This window comes from Chaetodon trifascialis, chromosome 10 (assembly GCF_039877785.1).
Source record: "Chaetodon trifascialis isolate fChaTrf1 chromosome 10, fChaTrf1.hap1, whole genome shotgun sequence".
Lineage (NCBI taxonomy): Eukaryota > Metazoa > Chordata > Actinopteri > Chaetodontiformes > Chaetodontidae > Chaetodon > Chaetodon trifascialis.
The window spans coordinates 19,900,410-19,927,505 of record NC_092065.1 but is presented as its reverse complement, the minus strand read 5'-3'; the positions used below and the strand labels follow the sequence as shown (position 1 = coordinate 19,927,505).

The 27,096-nt window shown below is 39.9% G+C and overlaps 1 protein-coding gene across 1 annotated transcript in view; it reads right to left on the bottom strand.

Annotated features, from left to right (window-relative positions):
* Positions 1-27,096, bottom strand: part of LOC139337430 (NT-3 growth factor receptor-like) — a 226,607-nt gene that overhangs the window by 78,932 nt on the left and 120,579 nt on the right. Inside the window, exons 8-12 of the mRNA XM_070971984.1 lie at positions 23,691-23,803; positions 22,961-23,144; positions 21,025-21,048; positions 19,909-19,955; positions 16,658-16,760 (exon numbers count right to left, since the gene is read on the bottom strand). Of these exons, the coding sequence (XP_070828085.1) occupies positions 16,658-16,760; positions 19,909-19,955; positions 21,025-21,048; positions 22,961-23,144; positions 23,691-23,803 (471 nt within the window). The remainder of the gene's footprint in view (positions 1-16,657; positions 16,761-19,908; positions 19,956-21,024; positions 21,049-22,960; positions 23,145-23,690; positions 23,804-27,096) is intronic.

Sequence of the window (27,096 nt, the reverse complement as noted above, 5' to 3'; positions counted from 1 at the left end):
TGGTTTATAATAGGGAATAAGACCAGAGCATCAACCCACAGTGCAAAATCAACCTCAGAGTTTCTGTTCTGTCACAGACCAACAAGGGTCGCTTTTCTTTATCATTATCAAGGTTATGGAGAATCACATCAACAATCTGTCGGACAATATGGTTGTAGCTGAATGAACATCAATGAAAGAGACGGTCCTCACAAGAAAACGTTTAGGCACGGTTGTAATGCCTGAAATTATCTATTTGCATTTATCTGACATGGATCATTAGCAGTCTTGTGAATCATGACTCTTGTAAGCAAGACACAAAGGAGGGAGAAGTGTGACATTGATATAGAGCTACAACACCTCCCAAAGACTAGGCTGAATAACCGGTCAGCAACCAGTCATGCACCTAGTTCCAGAGCAGAGATTTTTTCTAACCTTAAATAAAAAACTCATCTTTCATCTGTGACAAAGACTCCTCCTTAAGCCAAACTGAAGAAACTTTGTGCCTAAATGTAACCAAATCTTAACCATAGTGGTGGCAGATCAGACAAAAAAAGTCATTCAGCTATAAATAAAGCAATGGTTCTCACAACTTACGTTGTCCTACTGAGTGGGTGCCCAAAACCAACATAATTGAAAAAAATCTTTTGAACTTCCAAAATCTTGTCCTTGACATCGTCATTTGTTTCCTCAGTCTTGATGATAATATATGGGATTATTGGGGAGCGAGCATCAAGGGTGCCTGGGAAATTGGTCACCAAAGGCACAAGGAACCCATTTATGTCTGATAAGGTTCAAGCTTGGGTGTCAGTCAGGAGGGATCAGTCATGCCCCCTACAGAGGATTTGGCATATTGAATTTAATATTCACTGTATTGGCATTTACAGGTGCTTTAGCAAACTCCTCCCACAGAATTAACTTGATCAACTTCAAATTGGGTCAGTACAATCTAAAGGCCTGTGCGATGCTAAATTACTTGGCTTTTGATTCTGTCATTGATATACTCTTGGCAGGTTGACCAGATCCAACTCAAATGTGCACAGAAAAGCCTTCTGATGATGCTTCATTGTGAAGTTTGTGAGTTTATTTAATCTATCGGCATTTCCCTGCTGGCACAGCAAATCTTTTATGGTTCAGCATGTTGCTGTTGAGGAGATAGGGATGCTCAAAAACAAAACCTGGCACATGAATCACAAGTGGTGAAAACTGATATCTGATATGGGTCTAAGCATTGAGTGTGGCAAAATGACTCTATTGTGCCTTGTCCAAAAGAAGTACCCCCCATGGTACATTTCATCTAGACGTACAACATTTGGGAGGCATATGTAATGAATACTAACAACTGTTTCATTATTGGGGAGTTAGACGGTAGTATTCCACCACTTCCAGAAGAATTTGTGTAAGTGTAAATGTTGGTGTTGCATTATGGATTACGGATTGAGAGTATGGGTAGTTTCCCTGAATGTTTTCTTGCTTGCTATTTCCTTCTATTTTCTAGTCAGTGTTTCTCTCTCCCTATCCCTCACGGTAAAACCCATTTAGTTTTCTAGTTTTATTGCCTTGTATAAAAGCGAATAACACTGCAATTGACGTTTCATACTTTTGTACGCTTTCCTTTTTGTAAAGTGATGGTGATAGAAACTGAATGAACCGTAGAGAATGTTTTTAGCACCTCTCACCTCATGCTGAGAAAATGGTCCTATTTAGTTTTTTAATCCACTCTAGTTTCTACTGACAGAGGCAAATGCTTTCATGGAGTTATCTGCTGGTGTAAATAAAAATGGAGGTAATGTGACTTATTTAGAGGTTTAGTGGTTACTTTGAATATCTTGAACTTAAACTTGATTGTACCAAACTCCTTGTAACAATCAAATACACTTTCTGATCCTTGATATGACACCATTTTACAGTAAATGTTTGCATAATTAGGGTACTTTACTACAGGTACAGGAATGGTTGCACCACCATCCATTTAAGTTGCTAAACAAAAAAATGACAATATAATGTGCGTCAAACATAGTATGACAAGGCCAGGATTTTTTTGGCGAAACAATGTTAAGTGATCCAACCAGTCAGCATTGTTCCACCGAAAGGTTCTAACTGATATCATGACATGTGGCCAGTTTACCAACAGAAGAAAAACCAATGTAAAAGATAGAGATGCCAAATGTAAATGTCAAGCGCTCTAGTGCATGTATGTGTGGCCCGTGTGTGGGAAAGAGGTGCATCTATGCTATCAGAACAAAGTCAGGCTAGCAGTAAGTATGAATGTTCAGAATAAGACACAGGCTGTCAGAAAGTAAATGCTACAGCTCTTCAAACACTGATCCAAACATTAATAAAGTGGCTGGGTTAAATTAGATTCAGTTTCATCATGAGAGCAGTAAAGGCAACTCCCCTGTGCCCCCTGAGCAGTCTGGAGGCTGATGCAGCTCATTTCATAGGGAGCACACTGCTGTGTTTTGTACAAATCATAACACTCTGTACCCTAAAACATCTGGTGAGCGAAATGAAATACAAGCCATAAGCGTCTTCCAAGACAAACTGACAAAGTCCAGTTGCGATCGATTGAATGCCCTGAAGCTTACAATGACCTGGATGAATGAGAATATTCACAGGCAAGCCATAAGCGTGTTATTCAAATATAAAAGCTGGTGATCAGCATTATTTTGATAGGCGCAAGATACTGTATTTGAAATAGAGCCAACTTTATTTAACTGCTGAATATGTGTGAATGTGACTCTGAATTTCTGTTTATTATTCTGTGCACTGGTGTATTTAATCAAATATTTTTAGCAATTATTTTATTAATCATTACTGAGGTGACTGTGGCAGTTTCTTTGTTAAAATATACTGATTTCAGGTGATATTGCACGGATCGAACAGAAACTACATTGCAGAAACTAAATCAGACCCTGGTTCCTCAAGTAAAAATGCAGATGAGTTCCTGAAAGTTCTTGTGGATCATTTTGGTGCCACAGTGACACAAATATGCTGAACCTTGGACTTGGACCAGACATATCAAGAGCACTCAGTTTACAATACTGAGCCTAATATCTGAAAATACTGTACATTTCATGTTTTTTGTTAGTTTTGACACTGTAACACTTTTCCACTGAACATTATCCATTGTCATGACTCCAAAAGGCCTAATGATTCTAAGAAAACACTGCCATAAACATCTAAATATCTTAACTTTCACTGTCATGAACACCTTAATATCTGGGGATCGTAATATTTTGTTGGACCAGTCACACCTGGAAACACCTCCAACAGAAATTCATCATCCAAACCATCTCAAAGCCACGAAAGCTCATGACAGTCCTGGTTTACAGTACTTCTGTTTAGGTCACTCTTCAACACAATGGTCAATCCACAACCCTGGATGGAAGTTGATGGAAAAACTTAATTATATCTTGGGGACATGTGTAGGTTTACTGGGATGTAGGGGGAAAAAAGGAAGCTTCCTCTCTCCTCTGTGTGCCTCTAACAGCACGAGCTGTTGACACACTGAAGCTCCCACAAACTCAGCATACAGTTCAGTTACTGTGAGCCAGTTTCCATGACAATAATGTACCTCATCAGACCTGAGCGATAACAATGTGTGCTTGCATGTCGCCAGTGTGTATGCTAACTTCAAATTTTCTGTCATTTGCCAATTTTAAGAGTGTAAATGGATAATTCTATTTGGATAAAAACGCTATATAAATACAGTAAGATAGTGCTATAACACAGTTACATGATATGACTTTACAAAAAAATGACTGTAAACAGAATTGAGCTAAATGACATACTGTCAAAGAAAGGGTCTGAAGAGCAAGCAGACTGAGAAATGATTAGCAGTGCAGGGAAATAAAAAAAAGAGTTTTTTTTCCCTCAGGACTGAGAGGAAATGCTGCCAGTAGTATGCAATATACACAGACAGATTCTTCTCCAATATATCTGACTATATGTTAAATACTATAAAAGTACTCTCAAAGTGTCTGAACCGCCACGGCTAGCAGCAGGGCTTTAAGGATGGTAATGTTGGTCATTTGGCCCGTCCACCACTTTGAGCCTGAATGAAATATCTCTAGGCTAATTCCTCAAATATTTTTTTAAGACCAAAGAAATGACATTTAGATCACCTTCATTTTCTCTGTCCTTTTGTGTTAATAATCAAATGTTTTTACGCACAAAATTACAATCAGCTAAACTAACATCAGCTTGTTAAAAATTGCCATTGTGAGCCTATTAGTATTCTGACATTAGGATTTAGCTTAAAGGACTGCTGTGCAAGTCAAACTGTCTAGTATCTTCTGAAGGAGAAAGAATTAGGGAAATGTCAGGAAAAGTAAACATAAATTTGAGTGTTGTCTTGGTTCTTATCCTGACAATCATCTCGTGACCCCTCTGACTTATCTCGTAACCTCCATGCAGGACCTGACCTCAGGACAAACAAAATGACCAATGTGGTGTTTGGTGTTAAACGAATCGTATTACTTTGAATGTATGACTTGTCAGGTCTCAAGAACCAGTTTATGTATGGAGACACATTTTGAACTTGGAAATTCACTTTGGATTTGGATTGTCTTTATTCAGTGCTGCATTCAATGAATGCTTGAGAAAGTTTTTAAAGGAAAATTATACAACAAAATGTAACTCCTGGCTGCTGTTTTCCCTTTGCACTAATGCAAATGGAGAAATAATTTATTGAATTTATTATGTGTGCAAAGAGCCTCCAAATAAAGCTAAATGGTCCCAGTCTGGAGCCATGGTAAAAAACAAACAAACACTTTCCATACAAAAGTGAAGGTAGCCCTTTAAATATGTAAACTGTTAAGTGGCATGAAGGCATATAGGCCGGTCTCATGGAGCAAAACCGTCATTTGTTTTGAAGAAGGCGTCGTTCCCTGAGGTTTCCAGTGTAGATCCAAGCAAAGAAATTCTCTGTCACACAGTGTGTTTGCTGCCTTTCATTTTCACAAGTTATTAGCCAGAGCCCTATATCAAAAGGACAAAATCCCTGTGGGACTATGAGGCTATGAGGCTCTGGTATGCACCAGAAAGAACACAAAATGATTCCATATTCCCTCTCTCTGAACTCTGCTAATGTTCTCATGAGCCAGTCATGAGGAAAGATGATAACTCTTTATTCTAATTGTAATGAGCCATTCCCTTTTCCCTACTGAGAGCATTAACCAGTGAGCACTCTGTCTGAGAAAATACGGGATGTGTGAATGTGCGTAGTGTGTGAATGTGTGTAGTGTGTGTGTATGTGAGTGTGTCTTTGGGGGGGGGGGGGTTAAGTGGCCACATTGCCGTAACAAACAAAGCAATATTTAAATCTACATTAGAGAAGGAAAGAAGCTACGACTTTAATTATGTATATGTTTGATGGTCCCATTTAAATGGTAATGAACAGGGAGCATGGAGAGTCTTCCTTAAGGGAACATGTACAGGATAAATACTTTCATTCATCTGCTGTGACTCATGTAGAAGAGCAGTTTCTGTCCCCTCTTTTCATCTCTGTTAGTTTCTCTCATCTTGGGTATTGATGGGCATTGGTTTCACTCCCTCAATTGCAATGTCTCTTAAACAGAAGAAGAGCCACTAGAGCAGCATAAACATAAAAATATAAGAAAGAAACCTGTACTTAAACATACGGTCTCATGTTGATTTTTACCTGCTTCTTCCCAAAGTATTCCCTAAAATCAATCCAGTGATTTGCATTGGGGGAACTAACAAGAGATTCATTCAGAGTGTCAAAATCTGCGCAGCAGAGATTTTTACTCTTTGTGGGTCAAGGTCCACAATCACTAGATCCTACATTTCCTATAGCACAACTTGACGGCACCTTTCATTACACACTCCTGTCTGTCAAACCCCAAATCCCCAGTTTTTAACATTAGCTTGTTCTCCCATAACATGTAAACTGACCTTGATGTGTTTAATCTGTAGAGCGCCCCAATGCAGACGATGTGGATATCAATCTCTTCAGTTCATTATTTACAACATCACTGTGACACAACAAAGTGTCTTTAGTGTTTCTTCTATATACTTCTGCCTCTCTAGAACCGAATCAGACACCGTTCATGGTGTCACAGCTGGAGAATTGTGAGAGTGCTATTAAAGGCATTTGCTAAGCTAAATTAGCTAGGTACTGTACAGTATGACTGGGCTGAAACCATGAATCCTGCTTAAAGTAATGATCATGTGAGAACTCCATGATTCTCCAAACGCTATTGAAAAACAAAAAACTGTCATGGCTGTACTGAGTGATGTGTTATTCTGAAAAAACACCAAAGACATCGTTCTTTGGAAAATACATCTGTGTTTATGGATTTTGTTAGTTCAATGGGACAGGAGGAATAAGTCTCTGGTAGGTGAAGACCTCTTCAATCATATCATTTCAATTGTTAAAACCACCCAGGTCATGTTAATATGAGTATGAGTAATATGATGTATAATTAACTTGCCATAGAGAAATAGTTCAGGTTATAGTATTTTGCATTACACTGTCATGCCAGAATGAATGCAGACAGAAAGGAGATTACATGATATTGATACTTTTGTTTTATCATATAGAATGATGGTAATCAAGTTTGAGAATCTAAAAATGAAGTTAGATACAGCAGAGATACAGCTTGAGCCTGCGTTAGTGAGGTTTTTCTGCGAGAATAAGTAAAGCAGGCCCCGAGGAGGCTGTTTGGTTTTTAATAAAACACCAGAGCAGATGGTGGTATGATCTGGGCCACGTCGAGAGAGAGAGAGAGAGAGAGAGAGAGAGAGAGAGAGAGAGAGAGAGAGAGAGAGAGAGAGAGAGAGAGAGAGAGTCAGAAATAACAAAGTGAAGAATGATGAGAGAAACACATGAGAGAAAGCCACAAGAGCATTCAAGATGGTTTCTCTTGTCTGTTTCACCACTTATGTTGAGAAGCGTCTCCTCCTACACTTTAAGTTCTGGGTAGTAATGTGTTCACAGTGCAACACAACATGCATTATACAAATGATTGTTTTGCCTTTACTAGTATGATTTCAGCCATGGAGGAACTGGTCCCAGTCCCATTAGCGAGTGCTAATTCAAGGCTGACACTGCTCCAGTTGGACAGCTACACAAGTACAAACAGGTCTGTAGGCAGGTTTTCGGAAGTTCTGTTTCACCGTGTCCCATTATTGAATAGGAAGCTGCTGTCATGTAATCACCATGCTGATGTTCTTCCAGAGGGATTACAGCAGAACTGTCTTTGATAGATAAGTGTTACTGAAAGGGAGCATTTCTTCAACTGCATTAACTTCGTCATCACTCTCAGCAATCTCCACTGGCATCAGAAACTTGGAGGAGAAAACAGAAGCAGCTCGTGCTGACGGATCACAGCTTTTGCTGTTTTTATGTCGTATCTCTGTAGTTGCCATAGCTACAGGTCTGCTTAGATTTTTGAGGAGATGCACGTCGGCCACAGTGTAAGAACGATTATGTTGGAAAAACATGAATTGGGAGATTGATTTGATTCTAAAAGGAACCTAAAAAATGCCGAGGCTGGTTCTGCTTTCACGGTGAAAAGATAAATCTTTAGAACCAGAGTTTCCTGTTTTAGACAGTCCACTGGGTAGACATCTGTTTGAAGCCATATCCAAAGAGACATGGTGCACAGAGGCCTGCTGAAAGGTTTATGCAACACTTGCACACAATAAAATGAAAATTTGTACTTCCCTCATCTCTCAATTCAAGGTTGTGTATACGTCCCCTATCTCTCACTCCCACCTCTGATATCGGGTTGTCTGATGCTCCTCTTATTACTTTACAGAAGCTGTTTAATCACTCTGAAGTCTTCTGACTTGGTGTTAATTAGAGACAGAGCTAATTAGAGGCTTTGGTAAAAGAATTAAGGTCTGAAAAGCTGTATGTTGCATGATTTTAGACCTTTTTTTAATGATGGACTCCTCAGTTCCACTAGTGAGTTATTTCACAATGCAGTTTACCTTTGGCTATATCCTTAGCTAGTCTGTTTTGCCCCAGGGCAGCACATTTGCCACAGGAAAGAAAATGGTAGTAACATTTCAACCTTTAACGGCCTGACAGTAAGGATCTAGGTCTCTCCACCCCTGATAGGAAATACCAAGCACAAGTGCTGCTGTAACGGCATGAAGAGGGACAGAGTTTATGTAATCTGCATCAAGCCATAAGAGGAGCGCAGGTAAAGCCTGAAGTCACGTCCCGCATCCCTGAAAAACCCCAAATATCTTTTTGTGAATTCTCCTCCTCTTCACTTTCTTCTCGCTGCCTCACTTTTCCCTGCACTTCTTTTGCTCCACTAATGTCCCTTCTATTTCTACCACTTTAATTCAATTCACTTCTCTCCACTCACCTCTACTCACTTCAGTGGGTGCCTTAATAGCATGGTACTATGATTCAACTCAGTGCTGAACGAGAGGTATCAAAATGAATTACATTCAAAAGTAATTCAACCATCAGAGCAGGATGGCCCCACTTTGTCCTTTTACCTTTCCCTTTGTCTTTCTGTCTCTAAGTTTGTCTCAAATCTCTCCTCTGCTTTCTTTATACAACAGATACAAACAGATACCATAACGCAAGCCAAACATTCAACAGACGGTAAGATATCCAGGCTAAAACACCATCTACCATGAAGTCCACTGGATCCATTTGTATCATTGTGAATACCTTATCGAGCACACTGCAGTATCGCAGTAATTACATCAGGGTTCCATCGAGCGGCTGCACAACAGAAACACAGATTGCTGACACAGATCACGTCACCTCGCCTACCTTATTCAGATTTATATAATCAGGGAAGAAAAAAAGCTTTTTGCTGTCCTTGAAAGGAGAGCCATTTTAGAATGTATGACTGTGGTTGGACTACACGCCGAAACAACACTGAATTATTAACCTGGGAGGGAGGGCCCCAGACACCCAGTGGACCCCAGAGCCCAGTGTTAACTGTGTGGCAATAGATTTGGTAATACGATTAAAGGAAGATTCTGGCACTCTGGAAGATATGTTTGTTTGTTTGGTTTTTTTTTTTCATCTTTGAGATGAGAAGATGATATAATTCCTTCTGTCAGTGAAGCACAAAGATGGAGCAAGGATATGAGTTTAACTTAGCATAGAGACTGGAAGCAGGGGTAAACAGCTAGCCTGGCCCCGTCCAAAATTAAAAAATACAGCTGCCTCTAAAGCTTGAGGCAAGACTGAAACTGAGATGAACATGTCTGGAAAAAAGCAAATATAGCAAAATATAGAACATAATTGAGAAGGGTCGCTGTGTGAGACCTTCATTAGTTCAGCTGATACTGTCCTAACGTGGTGCATATTCCTGTGTGTGTATAAATATATATATTAACTGTAACCAGTTAATTTCAATTAATGAATTATAGAAAGCCCATACATCACCGAACATACAACCATCCACATAAGCTTTATAACAGGGCGGACGCAGATGACAGAACGGTGCTTGGCCCACTGAACGGACAAGTTAAATTTAAAACACACCCAGATGGAATCGTTGATAAGGAGCACAGTTCTACTGCAAACATCGGAGCACTTCAAACCAGAAATATCACCTCAAAGCAAAGCACTTAGCAGCGAGCTCGGAGGTCAGATCAGCACAGCTGTGAGCAACCAGCTCCACCAAGTATCACTTGAACAGGCGTTCAGACGCAAACTGAGGACATCCACCTGTGACAGACTATACATGCAATTAAGTCAGGCCCTATTTAAGCTTTGAAGGCAGATACATGACTGCTGATCACTATTTTACATTTTCTATTTTAAAGAATGACCAGAATTCTCCCAATCTGTAGAGGATCTTCACTGCAAGCCCAACCTTTAACTGCTAACTTGAGATTTGAGTTGTGTGAGCAGCCTTCGTTAGATTACATTTATTTAGATGACTTCCAGTAAGTACAGTTAGCAGCACACAACCCAAAAACTGTAAGAATGCAAGTACAGCACATCAGCTTCATCAAGTAACTCAGTGACCTCTCCATTGAGATGGAAATAAACTGTCTCTCTCACGTAGATATTTCCTTTTCCAGAGAGAACTGACATGATTGATTACATCGAAAAAAAAAAAAAAAAAAAAATTTCAGAGCCTTTCTAGTGGGCTGATCCAGGCGAATCAGGAAAGAGATTCAGTTATCAAAGCATCAAGCTAAATGCAATGCTGCAGTCTGATTATTAGTGTCACATATCACCAAATAAAGATATGGTGCATTGTAATATATCGCATAAATACAAAACCTATATTACATAAGTGGCCTCGTATTTTGTATACATGCACATTCTCGGTTTTTGTGACACACACAAATGTTTTGTCACAATTTGTGTCAAGTTAAAGCGACAATGTATCCGGCGGAGCCTCAGAACCTGTGTTATGCACTTCCACCTCCGCTCCAGAAGACAGATACTATCGTGTCAATAAAGCTTCAAAGGGACGGAGAGATGGAGAGTGAGACAGACACTGGCAGACAGACAGATAGACATCTCTCAGTCCTCTCTGGACATTAAAAGACTATTGGATCTAAAAGCACAAAACAGAGTGATAAAGATGACAATATTCCTTCTGAGGAGAATGCAGAGATGTAATTTCCTACCCTAGCAGAGGAGCTGAGTGTATGAAGAGAAGGATTTATGGAGACTTAATGGAATCATCAGTGTTTTGTTCTGCTGTCTTCTTTAAAAAGTATCCATTTTGAGTGGCTGAGATTCCATATCGACACACTTCATCTCCGTGTGCTGCAAGTCAAATGTCAGCGTGTGTGTGTGTGTGTGTGTGTGTGTGTGTGTGTGTGTGTGTGTGTGTGTGTGTGTGTGTGTGTGTGTGTGCACGTGTATCTGGAAGTGCATTTTCACCCTACAGGCAGTAATGTGGGCTGGCTGTAAGGCGGCACTAAATGAACAGATGGATGTAATCAACAGATGGTTGATATGGTGTTTCTGTGTGTGTGCCCTTAAGAGATGGGGCCTGTCTGTGTGTGTGTGTGTGTGTGTGTGTGTGTGTGTGTTTATCCTGTTCAAGTCAATACGTCCAAAAGACTTTTAAAACGGTGAACTGCTAACAAGGCTTTATTTTGAAGCAAGTGAATATTCTTAGATTTTTCCTATAATTTCCTTTCACTTTCAGTTAAATTCAGTTTAAAAAAGAAAGAAAAAAAAGTATTCAATGATTGCCATTTCAGCATGAACAATAAGGGCCGGTCACTAATCAGGGCCGGGTAATTACCTGTGTTATAATTGCTCGCATTGTAAATTCAGCATATTCAACATTAGCACAGCACTGATTTAGAGCAATTAGTGGAACTGCATTCATGTCATTCTCACCACTCTGCTGCTCTGGGTTTCTTGTTTCAAAAGAAATCTATATATAGATTTATTTTTTTTTTCATTCAAAAAATGAATTTCAGATGCACGTTGTTTTTTTGGAGTGGTGGGAAACTACTGTACCATCAATAAAGTAACACTGTTATACCCGTATACACTGTAAGGCTTTTCATGTGAAACACTGATGCATTATTTAGTTTCACTGACAGTAGCTTGATAACACCAAATGAATAAAATAAGCAAAAAAAAAAAGTGGCGAAGTAGGGAGAAGTAGATCTGTTGCAGAAGAGACAGCACCAGAGTGGCAAGTATTATTGTATTACATTGTGTTGCTGCATCAGACTCAGAATAAGCATATATTTCCAAAAATAAAGGAAGCTGATGAGGTAAAACATTAAAAATATTGTCTTTGTACTGTTGTCAATTGAGTATGTCAACAAGGATCAGCACAGGTGGCGCACTAGGCAACATGTGAAAATGCTGCTCCCATAATTTATTTGGATTTACAGAGGAAACATGGTTTGGTATTTGCAAAGAACAGCTCAACAGTGTGAGGTTCAATTACTGTCAGATGCTGGTGTGTGGTGTCTGAAGATTTAAATAATGAGTGAATGTACCTGCTGTGTGAGCCGTACATAAAATGACACATATTCCTGATGATGACAACTTCTGGCATTTAACTGAAGAAGGACATTAGTCATGAGAATCACTTATCTTTACTCTGTCTTATCACTGCAGGTGAAAACCAGATGATCAGTGTGATCTGGCTCTACAAAGACTGAGCTGCAGATTCCAAAAGGTTTTATTTTCTGATTATTATTATCATTGAATGTATTCATCCATCCATCCATCCTTCCATTGTCTATACCCGACTATCCCTTTCAGGGTTGCGGGGGACGGGGCTGGAGCCTATCCCAGCTGTCATTGGGCGAGAGGCGGGGTACACCCTGGACCAGTCACCAGTCGATCGCAGGGCAACATATATATAGCAACACAATCATTCACGCTCACACTCACACCTAAGGACAATTTAGAGTCACCAATTAACCTAGTGAGCATGTTTTTGGTCTGTGGGAGGAAGCCGGAGTACCCGGACAGAACCCATACATGCACGGGAAGAACATGCAAACTTCACACAGAAAGGCCCCGCGTGACCCGGGGATCAAACCAGCAACCTTCTTGCTTCTTGAATGTATTCATCTTTTGGGGAAAAAAAAAAAAAAAAAAGTTTCATGTTTATGTTGAATGGAAAATATTTTTCTTGGGTTTTACACTTACCAGTGTGACTCAAATATGTTTTTCATTCCACTTTTGTCAGTGCTGCTGTGGCAGCATATTGTTGCCATCATGCAAGAAAAAAAAAAGTTTCACATTATAATGAGAAATTTTCAAATTTTCACAATTTCCTTTGCATGTTATCAGGGCATTTTTTCTTGTTATTGCAAATAGTAAGTTGTGTTTTTACAAGGTTTTCTTTTTTTTCATGGTTCAACAACATATCTCTTCATCTTGGTGATGATGATGAGAGAGAGGTGCTGTACCACATGCACACTTAAGCACACGGTCATCTCTAAGGTCAGTCATCACGCTTTGCGCGAATTGCTCATGCTGTCAGATGTCCATTATTGCCCGTTCACTGACAATCACTGATACTACCGAAAGCACACACAGTAATTATACATTATGCAGATGCTATAACAACACATCTACTCATCGTATTAGTTAACAAGATACACTGGCTTTGTGAAATAATGAGACAGTATTGTGATATAACAAGACAAAAGTGAAAAAAGTTTCTTTTTAACATGGAATAATTTGGTATCTTTGGAAACAGGACGAATTTAAATTTTGGTACTGACACACTTATACTCGAAAGTTAACTGCACTTTCTCATAGTTGTTACTTGATGTGTAGACCACTTCATTCATGTAAAAATGACTTTTAGTGGAGGTCCTGCAACTGAAAAGTGCAGCCTCACTCACTAAATGACACATTGGTCCTGTCACCAAATGAAACTCTGCAGTCAGTCTGAACTGTCGCAGGAAATCTTTTCCACCCAAACAAAGTGAAACCGGGGAGCTAAATCCAAACTGTCTGCTCCCTGCAAAGAAAACTTGACTCATCAGCACTGGATCTTTTCCCTCCCTCATCCCTTTTGGATCCGCTGATATGAGTCATCACAGAGGAGTCGGGTCGGTAAATATGAGCGTGCTGTGGCAAGTTTACTTTCACCATCTCTGGTTTTAAAGTCGACAAACACTCACCTCTAGCTGCCAGCTGAGGGGCGCAGTGTGAGTGGCTGTGTGATGCAACTTTAATCCTCCACTGGAGCCGCTACAGTCAGTCAGCTGTGAATGTGTACTGCTACACTGCTGCAGGTCCAGGTGTTCGGTCTTTCATGGATAAACTGAATTTCATTTTGTATAATTTTTTTATATGGAAACTTTGTATGGCAGCGTTTGGCTTGTTGACACTACCTCTTGCATATATTTCAAAAGCAATATTTCTTATGGCTCCTTCGGCATGAGAAACATACTAATTCAAGGAAATGCATGCTTCTTCTGTCCACAGAGTAATAATTGCACTCCTTATGCAGACACATCCCACATTGGTGATTATATCCTTTTTAACGCTGAAAAGTCAGGATGTTTCCTCTTCTGTGACACAGAATATAAACAACATATGTGATCATCTAAATATTTAATTTCTCATATGTCTTGTCATGCATATGATGTGTTGTGCAGTGGTAGCACTTCTACCTGTTTGTTTGGTCTGTTTCAAAGATCAAACTGTCTATCTTTCAATTCCAAACACTTTTATCCGCTTTTCTAAAGACATAAATTATGTAATGTGTGCTGTTCATGGCTGTTTTCATCCTTAACGATCAAATGAAAATGTTACCTAAAGAAAACCTGATAAAGAACATTTTATTAATATGTCACATTATGTGTGTGTGTTCATTTCTCAGTCTTTTAAAGCGGTATCGAAGTCCACCAGTTTTAGACATAAAGGTCATTTAAGTGTCTGACGGGGTCCGACTGCCTGTGTAAACAGCTGTGTAATGTCTTCTGAGGCTCTGGAGGAGCTTTATCCAGTCTGAGTAAATAACCCTGATGAGGTCATAGTGATGATTTGTGTGATCTCAGCTTAAAGTTCAAAGATGTCTGGTTGATTTGGCGACACCCGTGGTCACTGGTGGTAACAGCAAATTCAGTTTAATACTGCAGGTCCCGTAATGCTGGGGGCAGTAAAACAAAGCACTGTTGTTTTAATGAAGAAGTCAGACCGTAATTGGCCTTTTTGCATCAATCTGTGAGCAACCATGATCTGGTTTTAAGCAGTAATTTAATAGAGCCTTTTTTTTCCTATGTTAAGGTTAGATACCAAGATACAGTAAGCTGTGATGTCATGATGATGAGTATAAATCATAGTATTAACCACACCAGAGGCTTCTGCACATGGTAACAAAAATAAAAATTTTAACTTTAGAATTCAGGTATTCATTGAAGCCTTGAATCTTTGCAACACCGAGTGTTTACTGATTTGGTGCCTCCTCCTTCCATTTGTCAATGCTTTCCATAGCAATAGAGGTGATGATACAGAAATGATTCATAAGACTATTTGCTGATCTTCCACTGCTATAATTATCCACAGCGATATCTTCCCTACAAGTTTTGCAGCTCTCTAACAATGTGACAATACTTCCACCTTTGTTCCTGAGAGAGAACAGAAACAATACAAATGGCTGCGCGATGAGATGAGCCTGTAACTGTCTGTAGGCCCAATTTACTTGCCAGCACAACAACCAGCACAGGCAGCACTCTGAGAGTTTGGTATTTTCCTGACTTTGAAGTGGTCTTAACCTGTCTGTGTGGTATTTTTGTGTCCAGCATAGAGCATACAGTGCACAGGTGGGCGGACAGGACCAAACAGGTGGGAGGTTCATTCATATGAAGCGGCACAAAGTGAGACGTCGGTATTTTTGTGGAAATTCATCCTTCGACTTCATGCTGAGAATAGATCTCAGAATCATATCTCTTTGCAAACCAAAGTCAGTCTGCAGGCAATCTGGTGATTTTATCAGCATGAGCAAACTATACACTAAATTTGCAGAAGTAATGGAGTAATCCTCAAAATGCAAATTAACAATTTTAATTAAACACCCTGCAACCATAACATGTGTTAAAATCAGCATCAAAAAATAAAGCTGAAAGTGTTCAAAGCAGGATTGTTGGTAAATCAACCTGCATTCATCTATGAAAGAAGGCATGAGAACACAGTATTTGTTGTCCACAGAATATATGTACTGTCCATCTGTTCATTAAAGCTCTGCAGCCACCTGAGAGCAGCAGGACAGATACTGATAAATCTGCAGACTCTGATTTCAGAAGTGTCACATCAAAGCACAGTGCCATTACACAGGGCCATTTAGCTTCATTACATCACATGCAGATTGGCCCCAAGTGTAGAGTTGGGGGGTGTTTCGGGCGCCAATAGGTTCTGTAGTAAGAACTAGTTTTGATCAGCATGAAACTCTTTCATCAGTCCAAAATATTAACAACTACATTAGAAGCTAAGCCAAGCATGTATTCACCTTAAAATAACAAATCATTCAGATGGTCCACTGAATTGATTGGCTGAGAGCACGTGTGTAGATGGCCACACAGGCTGTGCACCAAAGGCCAACCACTCTACCACTGCAGTGGTAGATTAAAATAGGGCCCTGTATGGTACTGAGAGGTCATTCTAATATTCTGCAGCCCTCGCACAAAGACTAATGCAACACTTGTTTAAATCTCATTCACCTTCATACTTGTTAGAAAGAGACTAAAGGCCTTTGCATCAGAAGGATTTTGCTAGAATCTCATTGTCATAACACAAAAAAGATCGTTCTGTGAAAAAGGTCATATTTGAAATTCTAAACCAAGGACTAATACACAGAACAAAGCAACAGGCAAATGAGCAAGAGGGAGACATGGAAGAAGAATTTAGAAATACAAAACACCAACACATTTAATCCTCTACAGCTGCTTCAACAGACACCAATAAACCCAGGGAACACATGCTTACTGCACTCCCTTCATGCTCTTTATCCTCGTGTCTTTCCATCTCAATCATTCTGCAGTCTTATCTTCCTGACACACCAAACTAAGTATGAAGGTTTGTATTCCACAAAGATACGGTGGAACAGTTTCAGCCTGCTCATCTGCAAATACTAGTACTGACCTTCACAGCTTCGTACCAGTCACACCTTAATGTATCATTCAAGGCCAATATCACCCGCTGTGAGCATGATTAAAGACCTGATGGATCTTCAGAAAGACAGAGCAAAGAGACAGCGATATACTGGCTTCTTACCCTTCATGCCAAACTTGGAGTGTCGTCCATACTTGTTGATGAGAAGGAAGAGGACCACCAGCATCACACAGGCAAACCCTGCCAGGCCGACTGCTATAGAGACCTACAGAGGAGAAGGGGAAAGGACACAAGGAAAGCAGCATTAGGCAAATCATCTCAGACAGACGGGATTTAAGAAAAGATGATAAAGATAATGATAAAGAAGGACCTCAGCAGGCCTTAAGGTTGATGATCTTGGTTGGTCTGGACCCCTCTGGTTCAGAGTGAGATATATTTACAGCTGTGTATTTACAAGCTTTCTAGAAAATCTGCTGTGAATGTTTGTAGTCTCCAGATGAAACCTACTGTTTAGTGACAATTCCTCTGGTGCCACCATCTGGCCTAAATTTCCCATTGGATACAATGAGTTTCAAAATCTAACAATTCAGTCTAGTGAGGGAAAGAAAAAGAGGAGGAAAGAAAGATTCGCACATAGCAAACGTGATGATTGATGGACTGAATTTCCCAAGCACACCAAGGCTTCCGAGGAGACAAATGTTTTTGATGTAATTACTCCATGACCATGCTTTTCTCAAGCACTGCCATTAGGGCAAACACATTTTGGAGGCCCATTACAGCTGAGAATCCTCACATTCTCATGTGGTGTAATGAAACAGTACAGCCTCAACATTTTTTTACTCTTATTTTCATCCAAAATTCCATCTGACAACATCTGAGTGTGTCATATACATATACACTTGGATTTAAGGATGCATGGATACTCTGAACACAGAGGCAAAGCTTGAAGATGTAAATATGTAAAAGAAAAATGCACCAGCACTCACACTCACACACATATACTTACACACAAAAACACACACACACACACACTAACCCTCTATGCTTCTTCACCACCTCAGCCTCCACAGTTATCTTTTCCCAGTCAATTACAGGAAAAAGATGAACTCAATTACATTTCTAACCAACTCTCAGGCTCACCAGCCACCAGGGGATTTAAGCAGATAGAAGCAAACGGCTGAGAGTGAATGGAGGAGAAGAAAAGGCTGGATTAAAATAGCACCCTCTGCTCTCAACACTGAACGCTTCCCCAGCTAAATTTTGGGATTTTTTTTCCTTCCCCTTTGTTATCCTTTTTTCTGTCTTCCTTCGCACATCACTGGTACTTTAATAGAACGGTCATTATCTAACACACAGACAGTCAAACAGTTGCTGCTGCCAACTCAATTCTGAACAATAACGCATCAAAACTATTTCAGTGATTATGGTACTAAATGAAATACGCGGTGATCGTACAGTGATGTTTATCAAAGTCAATTTTTATACATACATACATGTGTGTACATGCTACAAACTGGGCAAGAGTGTACTAACTACTCTCAAATACTACTTGCTATATCTTGCAACATAGAACACTTTCGGACAGACAGACAGACAGACAGACAGACAGACAGACAGACAGACACACACACACACACACACACACACACACACACACACACACACACACACACACACACACGTTGTGTTTATATCACTTGTGGGGACATTACATAGACTTACATTCATTTCCTGGAGCCTTACCCTAACCATAACCACTATTTGCCTGTTCCTAACCTTGTACCTAATCTAACCTTACCTAACCCGTAACCCTATCCTCAGTCTGCACCCCAAAATTTAATGATTTATATTAAGGGGACCTGCATTCTGTCCCCATAAGGGAGGTCAGTCCCCACAATGTGACCGTGTAAACAGATTTTTGTCCCCACAATGTGATAAATACATGGTCACACACACACACACACACACACACACACACACACACACAGATAGAGGAAGAAAGAGAGTGAGTTGCAATCCAGGCTTTATGAACAACATAGCTTCTTCAGAATTGCAATTTTGATGGAATGCAATTAAACTAATTAATTTAAATCTCATAACAAGGTGTAAGAAAGTTTTTTTTGTGACCTCTGATTTTGCTGACTAAAATAACAACTATCACTGGTATATTTAGCTGGAGCTAATTAACGTTATCATGTAAATTGGCCAGCCCACACAAAAAAACGCTTGGCTGTTTAATATGCTTTCAGCATGGTGGAAGCTTGATCAGGAGCCAAATTCACAAAATATCCCGATGATAAAAGTAGCTCGATGTGTGGGAATTGAGAGAAACAAATAAGGAGTGCATCAGTCCTAGTCTAATTAGTAATTCACAAAGCATTTTAGTTTGAAAAGTATTTCCTCAGTCTTAGTTAGACTAAGACTAGACCTAAGACCTGCTCACACTCAGTAATGTGCTACAGGTACACATGCCTCATCATGTCAGTGTTTTGTGGGAAAAAAATTAAAGGAAAATATCTTTTCATAGTTGCAAATCTTTTCACAAATTTGCACATAGAACTATCTAAATTAAGGAACTTTAGTTGCTGCATGACAACAGAAAACAAGCATTAGCCGCACTGTAAATGACATGATTTTAATGTAATGTGTATCTCATGGCAACCTGACAGCTGACCGACAGCAGAGAAACCCCTCCGGGTTCCCTTGCAGTCACACAGGACAGGAGAGGCAAAAAAAAAAGTCAACTGGACTCAGTGGAGACCAGAGACTCTAGTAGCTGAGACCAAGACCAGTCTGAGTCAAGAAACTCTACAGGCTGACACAAGACCCACTCGGGACTCACAAGACAGACACGACACATATAGACCAGTCTAAAGACCTACAGTGCCAAGACAAGTTCAAGATAATGGGGAAAAAATGTCTTGGAATATTCAAGACCAGACTGAAATAAAGTACGTGAGTTACAGTCTGCCAGTGTTGGCTGTGCTCAGCTACAAGCTTCGCTGGTCATTTCTTCCACAGAGTACTAGCTACAGTAAGTTTACTAACAGTTTTCCCTTGACTCGTTTGGAAAGACAACCATGGCAGGACTGCTACAAGCACATTCATCAATTTAACTAATTATTTTCATTAGAAATGAGATAAATTTGTGATTATGCTTGGCTCAAACTAATCTTGGTTAATACGATCTAGATCACCAACACAGGCCTGGAGTTCACTTAGAGAAATTAATCGCAATTAAAATCATAATCACAATATTGGTGAGAAGGATTGCTTTCGACGTTTTCTCCAGCCCTGGCTCTGTTCATGAGCCTTTCAATATGGGCTTTGCTTCTCTACCTGGGTGATCGGGAAGAAACACAAGCCAAAATCTCAACCAAGCACTCAACACGTTTAATATTTCAGTCACTCACCCCAAACGTATCTTCCTCAGGTTTGCGAGTCTCTGCAGTTGGTGTTACTGGTAGAAAAACACAAAATCACAGCACATTACTGTTCTGCTGCAGGGAAACTGTCTGAAGTCATCACATGTAAAACAAAAAACTAGATAGTACTCAAATCAATAATGAAAATGCAGTAACTGAATAGAGCTGCAGACACAAGGTCAAAGACACGTAACTCAGAGGGCAAGGTCATGAAATGATATTGTTAAAGGTTTGTTAATAGACAGAATATTATCTAAACAATCACGTACAATCCAGCTCAGCAGTCTTGAAGCTTTTCTCACTTCAAGTTTAATATAGTTTTCATTTGTGTTGTTATTATTCATTGGTGCTTTTTTTAATTGATTACTGTTTCATGTTATCTTGACGAGCCAGCACAGAAGTGAAATTAATTAACTGGCTGTGCTTAAACCTTGTTTCTAATTTCCCATTATTTCATACCAAATCACACAGTTTTTACCAGGAAATTACAGACTTGTAAAATAAAATGTTATCACTGCGTGTGTTGTTCAAAATATTTACTCAGACGTATCTTCATGGCCAAATATTTAGTTTATTCTCATGAAAAAATATTCCGGATATTTCTTCATCCGTATTAGCTTCATAAATCTTGTATCAGTTGAGGTCTAGCTGAAGCGGTTTCAAAGAGCGGTTCATTTAACTCTGGTCTTTCAGGGTTGTAGTTTGCCGTGCTGCATTATATTCCACAGTGGTTACACACCTGGATAACTTTGCTGTGTACTTTGCTCTTAATACACAGTCACCAGTTTATTGACACAAAAATGGAGACACCACTGCATTTGAAATAGCACCTGTTCCACAGAAAGCCGCTACATATTCAAACTCTGAATTCAAGAGCAGGCAGACTGTGTGTTTTTTCAGGTCAGTAATCTTAATCATTAGTCATGTTGTATGAGGAATATATTAAAAGCTATTATATGACAATGTACACACAAGCTAATTGTGTCACGTCAGCATGAACAGCCTTTTACATACGTAAAAGACGTCATGACGGAGAGCGAACTTCTTCCTCACAACTCTGAGAATCAAAAATACTATGATGACATTCTTATAAAAAGCACTTACTATAGTCATAATCTGTTTCTGGACCTGTGAAAGAAGAAAGAAGAGGGGAAGATAGAAAAGATGCTGTAAGACATACTGCAGGTGCAAGGAAAGTAGAGCATACATGTTTGAGTGTACATGAGAGATAACAGGATATGAAAACAAAAATCCACTAAAGGCTGGGAAAGAGTTAAAGAAGAACAAATGTAAGATCAGAAGCAGAGCATGTGTGTAAGGTGTGAAAAGAGCAAAGCAGCAGAAATAACGCTGTTAACAAGATCATCACCTCTTGTCTAAATATAGCTCTTCTTCATTCTCCACATCTCAGTTACACTTCAACTAAATATAAGCTTTGTTTCACCACATCATCCATTAAAAACACAGTCAGAGTGCTGCTGATAAGAGGCTGACATCACTTGGGGAATCTTATCCCCACGGGGACAGAGGCGCTCTGTCGGCTCGAGGGCTAAACCAGGCTTCAGGAATCGACAACATTCTCCAAACAATTTATTTCTACAATATCTGTGCATGGCAGCTACAGTGGAGGCATGCTTGGGGTTAAGAAGTAAACTCTTGGTGAAGTTTTGGAGTTATCTGTGACAGGATACAAACTGTGCCGTGTGACAGACGGATGCACAACACACCCAGCCACCACTCCAAGATCCTCATCTCTACTTTCCAGCTTGCTATATAATGTCTGAATCTGCGCACGACCCCATTGAACACATTCTACATGTGCTGTAATCTAATAATGGAGGTAACAAACCTCAGTCCTCAAGGGGATGATATCGACATCATCAGAGTGTTTCCATGACAACAGATTATAATTTTGTCTGTTGCATTCCTGTGCGCAAAAGGTGGCTAAGTGTCATAAACACGCATACGTGTATGGAAATGTTCAGCTGCAGCTTCTTCGAAGTGGTTTGATCAACTCTGACATGAGAATGTGCACCATTGACCAATAGCAGACCATCTTGACAGTCCTGCAACACTTTAACATTGTGGTTCTTCTAATTGTTGCTGAATTTGGGGCCCACTAGCAGAGACTTCACCTTCATGTGGGAAAAAGTCACCACAACATCTGAAGGAACCACTTCTGGCAGGAATGGCAGCTGTGCATCTGTCGGTTCTAGCAGAAAATTTCTCAATCTCCATTAAGCCGAATGTACAGTAGTTTTGAATATTAAGTAGGTCATGGTACAGATGCTACATCAGGGTGAGATTTGGGCCATTATACATTATGGGTTTTAGAAACTCCAGAGTGGTTAGGGTAAGGTGCTATTGCAGTATGTTCTGGGTCACTGTCCTGTTAAAGAATGAATAGACTTCCACTGCTCTGGCAGACTGCAGCAGATTTTCCTCCAGGGTTTCTCTGCTCCACCTATTTTGCTTCACTCTCGATGACTTTGCCAGGTCTTGCGGCAGAGAAGTATTCTCAAAAAGCCAGGAAGACACTACAAAGCTTAAAACCCAATCTGAACACTTTTCTGCCTTGACACATGTTTTTTTGAGGGGGGTACTGGGATACTGTACTGGGTTGGGGTTCGACATTCAAAATCAACAGTTGTCAGTTTGAGACTCAGACAAGACAAGCTGTCAAACACTGATATTATCTTTAATTATCATCTTCAAGTGTTCACAGCTTATTACGATTTCACCAGGATGGTGGTAGCATTAGCTTAACAGAACTGAGACCCCAAAAGGTCAGTTTGGACACATCAATCTGGCTAAACACTCTGTTGTGTGTCATTAGGTAGATCCCAATCAATCAGTTATGTGTTTTGTGGAAACAGCTGGCCACTTTGGGTCAAACTCGGGTGGTAAAGAGGGATGCAATCCCTTTTTCAAATTTTTGACATGTCAGTGAAATGCTTCATGGTTCCATGTTGGAACACAGTGACATGTGAAAGAGTCTGAGGGGCTGCTGGGGGCTGGGCCTTTTTAAGTGTCAACTTACCATCAAAGGGCTTGTCGAGGAAGTGTCCGTACACAGTACTGATGGATACACCCAGGTAGTTGGTGGCCTCCAAAGTGTAGTTGCCATTATTGTGGTGTGTCGGGTTTTTAAAGGTAAGGCAGCCCTCTATGTAGTCCTGATAAATATCCATGTCAGGGCGCACATACTCAGTGTGGGTAATTTCCTGAATGGGAAGTGAAAGAAGAGCAACTAATGAACAGAGACAACAGTGTCATTTACCAACAAGAGCTTGAAGCCAACTGAGTGATCACATGTCAATATATCAATATGTCATCTTAGAATCACCTTACTTCTGTAGTTTCCAAACCATTTTTTCTGTAAGTCCTGTGATGTCACACTGCTTTTTGGCATCTTTTTTTATATAAAACATATCAACTGCTTTGTAAACATGCTAAAAAAAATCACTTTGTCCTGTCAAGTCATTTTATTCTGTAAAGAAATGTTCGGTCTTTCGTTCTGAAAAAACAAAAGTGACAAAATCTTCCAGTGCAGTCGGAATATTCCTACTCATTTTAATCAAACAATGCGTTTCCATTTTGATACCTAATATACTGTATGCTTTTGTCTCCGTGGTGTATTTCGTGGACAGAATTTCATTTTGTACAGAAACACAAACGGATGTTCAGAAAGAGCAGTTATAGAGTAAAAGCAGAACTTAGAAAATCTAAGCTGTCCTTGACAGTCACGCAGACAGAGAAATCCAAAGCACCTTGTCCTTGTAGAACCATCGTAAGGTTGGGTGGGGAGAACCTCGAACAGTGAACTCTATGCAGGTGTCATGGCGACGTTCTGGCTCCTTCAGCTTCACAATGGAGGGAGGAACTGAAGAAACAAAAGGGAACAGGACAGATGAGCACTGTTCAGTTTGTGATTGACACAGAGGTTACTGTCTGCAGCGACTACGTTTACATGCACAAAATATTGCACCTTTTGGACCTCCTTAGCTGTTTACATTGCTAATTAAAATGAATATTCCACTAATATGTCCATTTACTTGCAGCCATGCATACTCAGATTAATGACACAGCTTCCCTCTAATATTCGTTCAACCAACTTCTTGAAAGCTACATATGTGCATATCCAAAAACCTGCTGATGTCCATGCCTTTCACGATGTTTAAAAGTAGGTGGAGGCTAGGTAACGCACAGAGCTGACCATACACAGCAAACAGGTGTAAAAATAATATCTGTACATAAGACGTGTGAATCAGAAAATGCTACATTTGAAATAAGGCCTAATACAGAAAATCCAACCGGAAAATGTTGTTTACATCCCTTTTGGAATATTAGTGTGCATGTAAATGTAGTCACTGAAGCTTTTATTGTCGTTACACTTGAATTATTGTGGTAGTCCCTGAAAGAACAAGAGAGGAAGAGAGAAAATACAGAGGCATAAAAGGAAGAGACCTCGATTATCATTTTAATATGCTTGTCTCATCGCAATCTGTTCCAATCGATTGGGAGGGTGTGAGCACGTGTGCTCCTGTTCTTGTGTTTCTCTCTGTTGACTTACAAAACTGTATCTGAATGCAAACACAATTTGTCATCCGCTACCACAGTATCATCGTCTTACCGTGGCCGACGGCAAGAGATTCAAACCAGCATCAGAGAAAGACGATCGCTGTCATTAGCCATTCCACCACAAACGGAATATATCCTTCCATGTGCACACACATTCACACACACATATCCACATGTCATCAGGGTTGCTTGGATGAGATTCAGAAGCTCCAGCTGCTCAAAACGTATGTCTGACAGTGTCAGCGTCAGATGATTAGAGAGTGAAAGGAGCATGGATGAAAACACCCTTGGATGGTTAATACTCATCCAGTGAAATCAATAAGTTAAGCCTTGCTAGCAGCAAGTTGCTCAGTGTTTGTTGGATGTGTAAATAACCACATTGACTTAAATAGTAATAGTGCTATCAGTGGTGTGTTTACAGCTCATTTCTGCTGCCCCTAAGTGGATAAAAAACACAGTTATTGCGGGTTTTGCCTCAGGCTATTCACATGAATTTGACCAGTGGATTTTTTTGCAGTCGCATTTAGTCGCCAATGTACCGAGGTTACAGACGTTAGCTAGCTAGCATGCTCTGCACACACCAGTCATATGCGCTTCGAAATGTACTTTCTGTTAAACCCCTCTCATTTTCATTTTTGTGCCTTCATGAACTGGCAGTTAACAGTTATTTGACTGGTTTTGTGTCCATATACAGGCATTATTGTACGTGTTTCTGATGAAGGAAACGCCATTAACAGTAATGTTGTAATTGGCTAAAGTAATTGTGACACATCGAGGATATCATTAAAACAATACTCAGACATGGAGAGCAAAGTGCCAAATCAGCTAAAAGTAACAGCTCAGATAACAACACAAAGACAGTGATTCAAACAACATGCAAACTAAACCATTTCAGCAATAGCAGAGTTCAGAGCAACAATAGAAAATGTTGCATACAAACTGCTTCCTGATGAGACCTGAAAAAATGTTTTGGGATAACAAACAAATTTAAGATCTTACACATCCTCAAAGCATATTTTAATGCCATTTTAAAATCTTAATATATTCTGATATGAGACTGGGTCACATTGTGCATTACTGCTTTAAAATTTGCATATTTGTTATTATTGACAATAATAATCTCACTATTTGTGAGTTCAGCATGGCTTCATGTGGCAGGCTCAAAAAAAAAACAAAACAATATTTGTTTCGTGAGTCAATATTTCAACAGTTGGGTTGGATTATGCCAAACAACATAAAAACAAACCAACAAACAAACCAAAAAAGGAAATCACTCTGCCACTCACGTCTGTTCGCAGCATGTAATCACACATTCAAAGAAACCCTGAATGCCTGTTGTGTATTTGTCATGTTCTGAACATGAAATCAAGTCAGTCATCAGCGGCAATGTCAATAATTTGACCCAATCTGTTTTGAAATGCACGCAGTAAAGCTTTTCGACGAAACACATAATTCTCCAGGAAGCATTATTATACTTATTAGTATCATTATTTCCAGTCAAAAGTCTACTTCTGTTGAAGTGACTTCCTACAGGATGACTCGCTGTTCTTTGGTGAATCAATAGGTAGGACAACATTGGCTGTAAGCCCAAGACGTGGATGAATGGGATGTAACCACAACAGCTAACTATCTGCTTGATGTCCGGAAAACTACAATGGCACGGTCAATGTTTGATATATGGCACTCACACAGAGGCAGCAAGGATGCAGCACAGGAGCATCATTCCTGCGCTGCTGCCTGTGCTGCTGCTGCTGTGAGGTCCCAAGGACAAGAACAAAGACAGCAGCAATGACAAAGGCAATAGCGGTGAGTGATATTTTCAAAGCCAACAAGTAACAAGGGAGACAAACTGTGCAAGAAAACACCGGGAAGACATTCCTTCTACATCAGGAATAAAGACACAACAACCAAATCAAATGCACATCAACAGCGAGACTAAAATGAGTAGACAGCTGACATTTTGTGGCTCAAATGAAAACTGTACCCACTTTAACCAACAGCTGACAGCAACACAGGATTTCCAATAAACAATAAGCTGGAAAATGTAGCACACTGCAGTCATTAACACCAAGACAGGAGGATAATATCCAGCAGTAAGGAAAGGTGTATGAAAAGCTTCACAATTCAATGCACTACAACTCGCTTTTCACACAACCAGAACCTCAGAGTCACCTGACGAGCAGCTGTGGAGAGTTGAGTGTTCAATCTGATGTCTGTTTCACACTGAATCATGTTCAGGTGATTATTCAATAATTATTTATCATTTATTTAATCAATTGATTGATGGTTTGGTTTGTAAAAAGTCTGAAAATGTCCATCTCAGGTTTCCAAAGCCCATGCTGCAGGCTGTGTTCATTTCGCTGACAACCTGTTTATCATAATTAAGCCGAGACGATGATGAAAAGGCATCAAGGTCATTAAACGATGAGTGTGAGTGCATCAACATGTAATATTGTTTATGAAAAGGATGAGACTAGATGAAGTTATGGAGTCCCCCGGCACCAGCAACTGAACAAGAGCTGCTGCTCCTCGTTGAAAGTTAGCCAAGGGAAATCCTTTTCCACTCCTTTCAGTCATTCAATGATGTTTCATCCG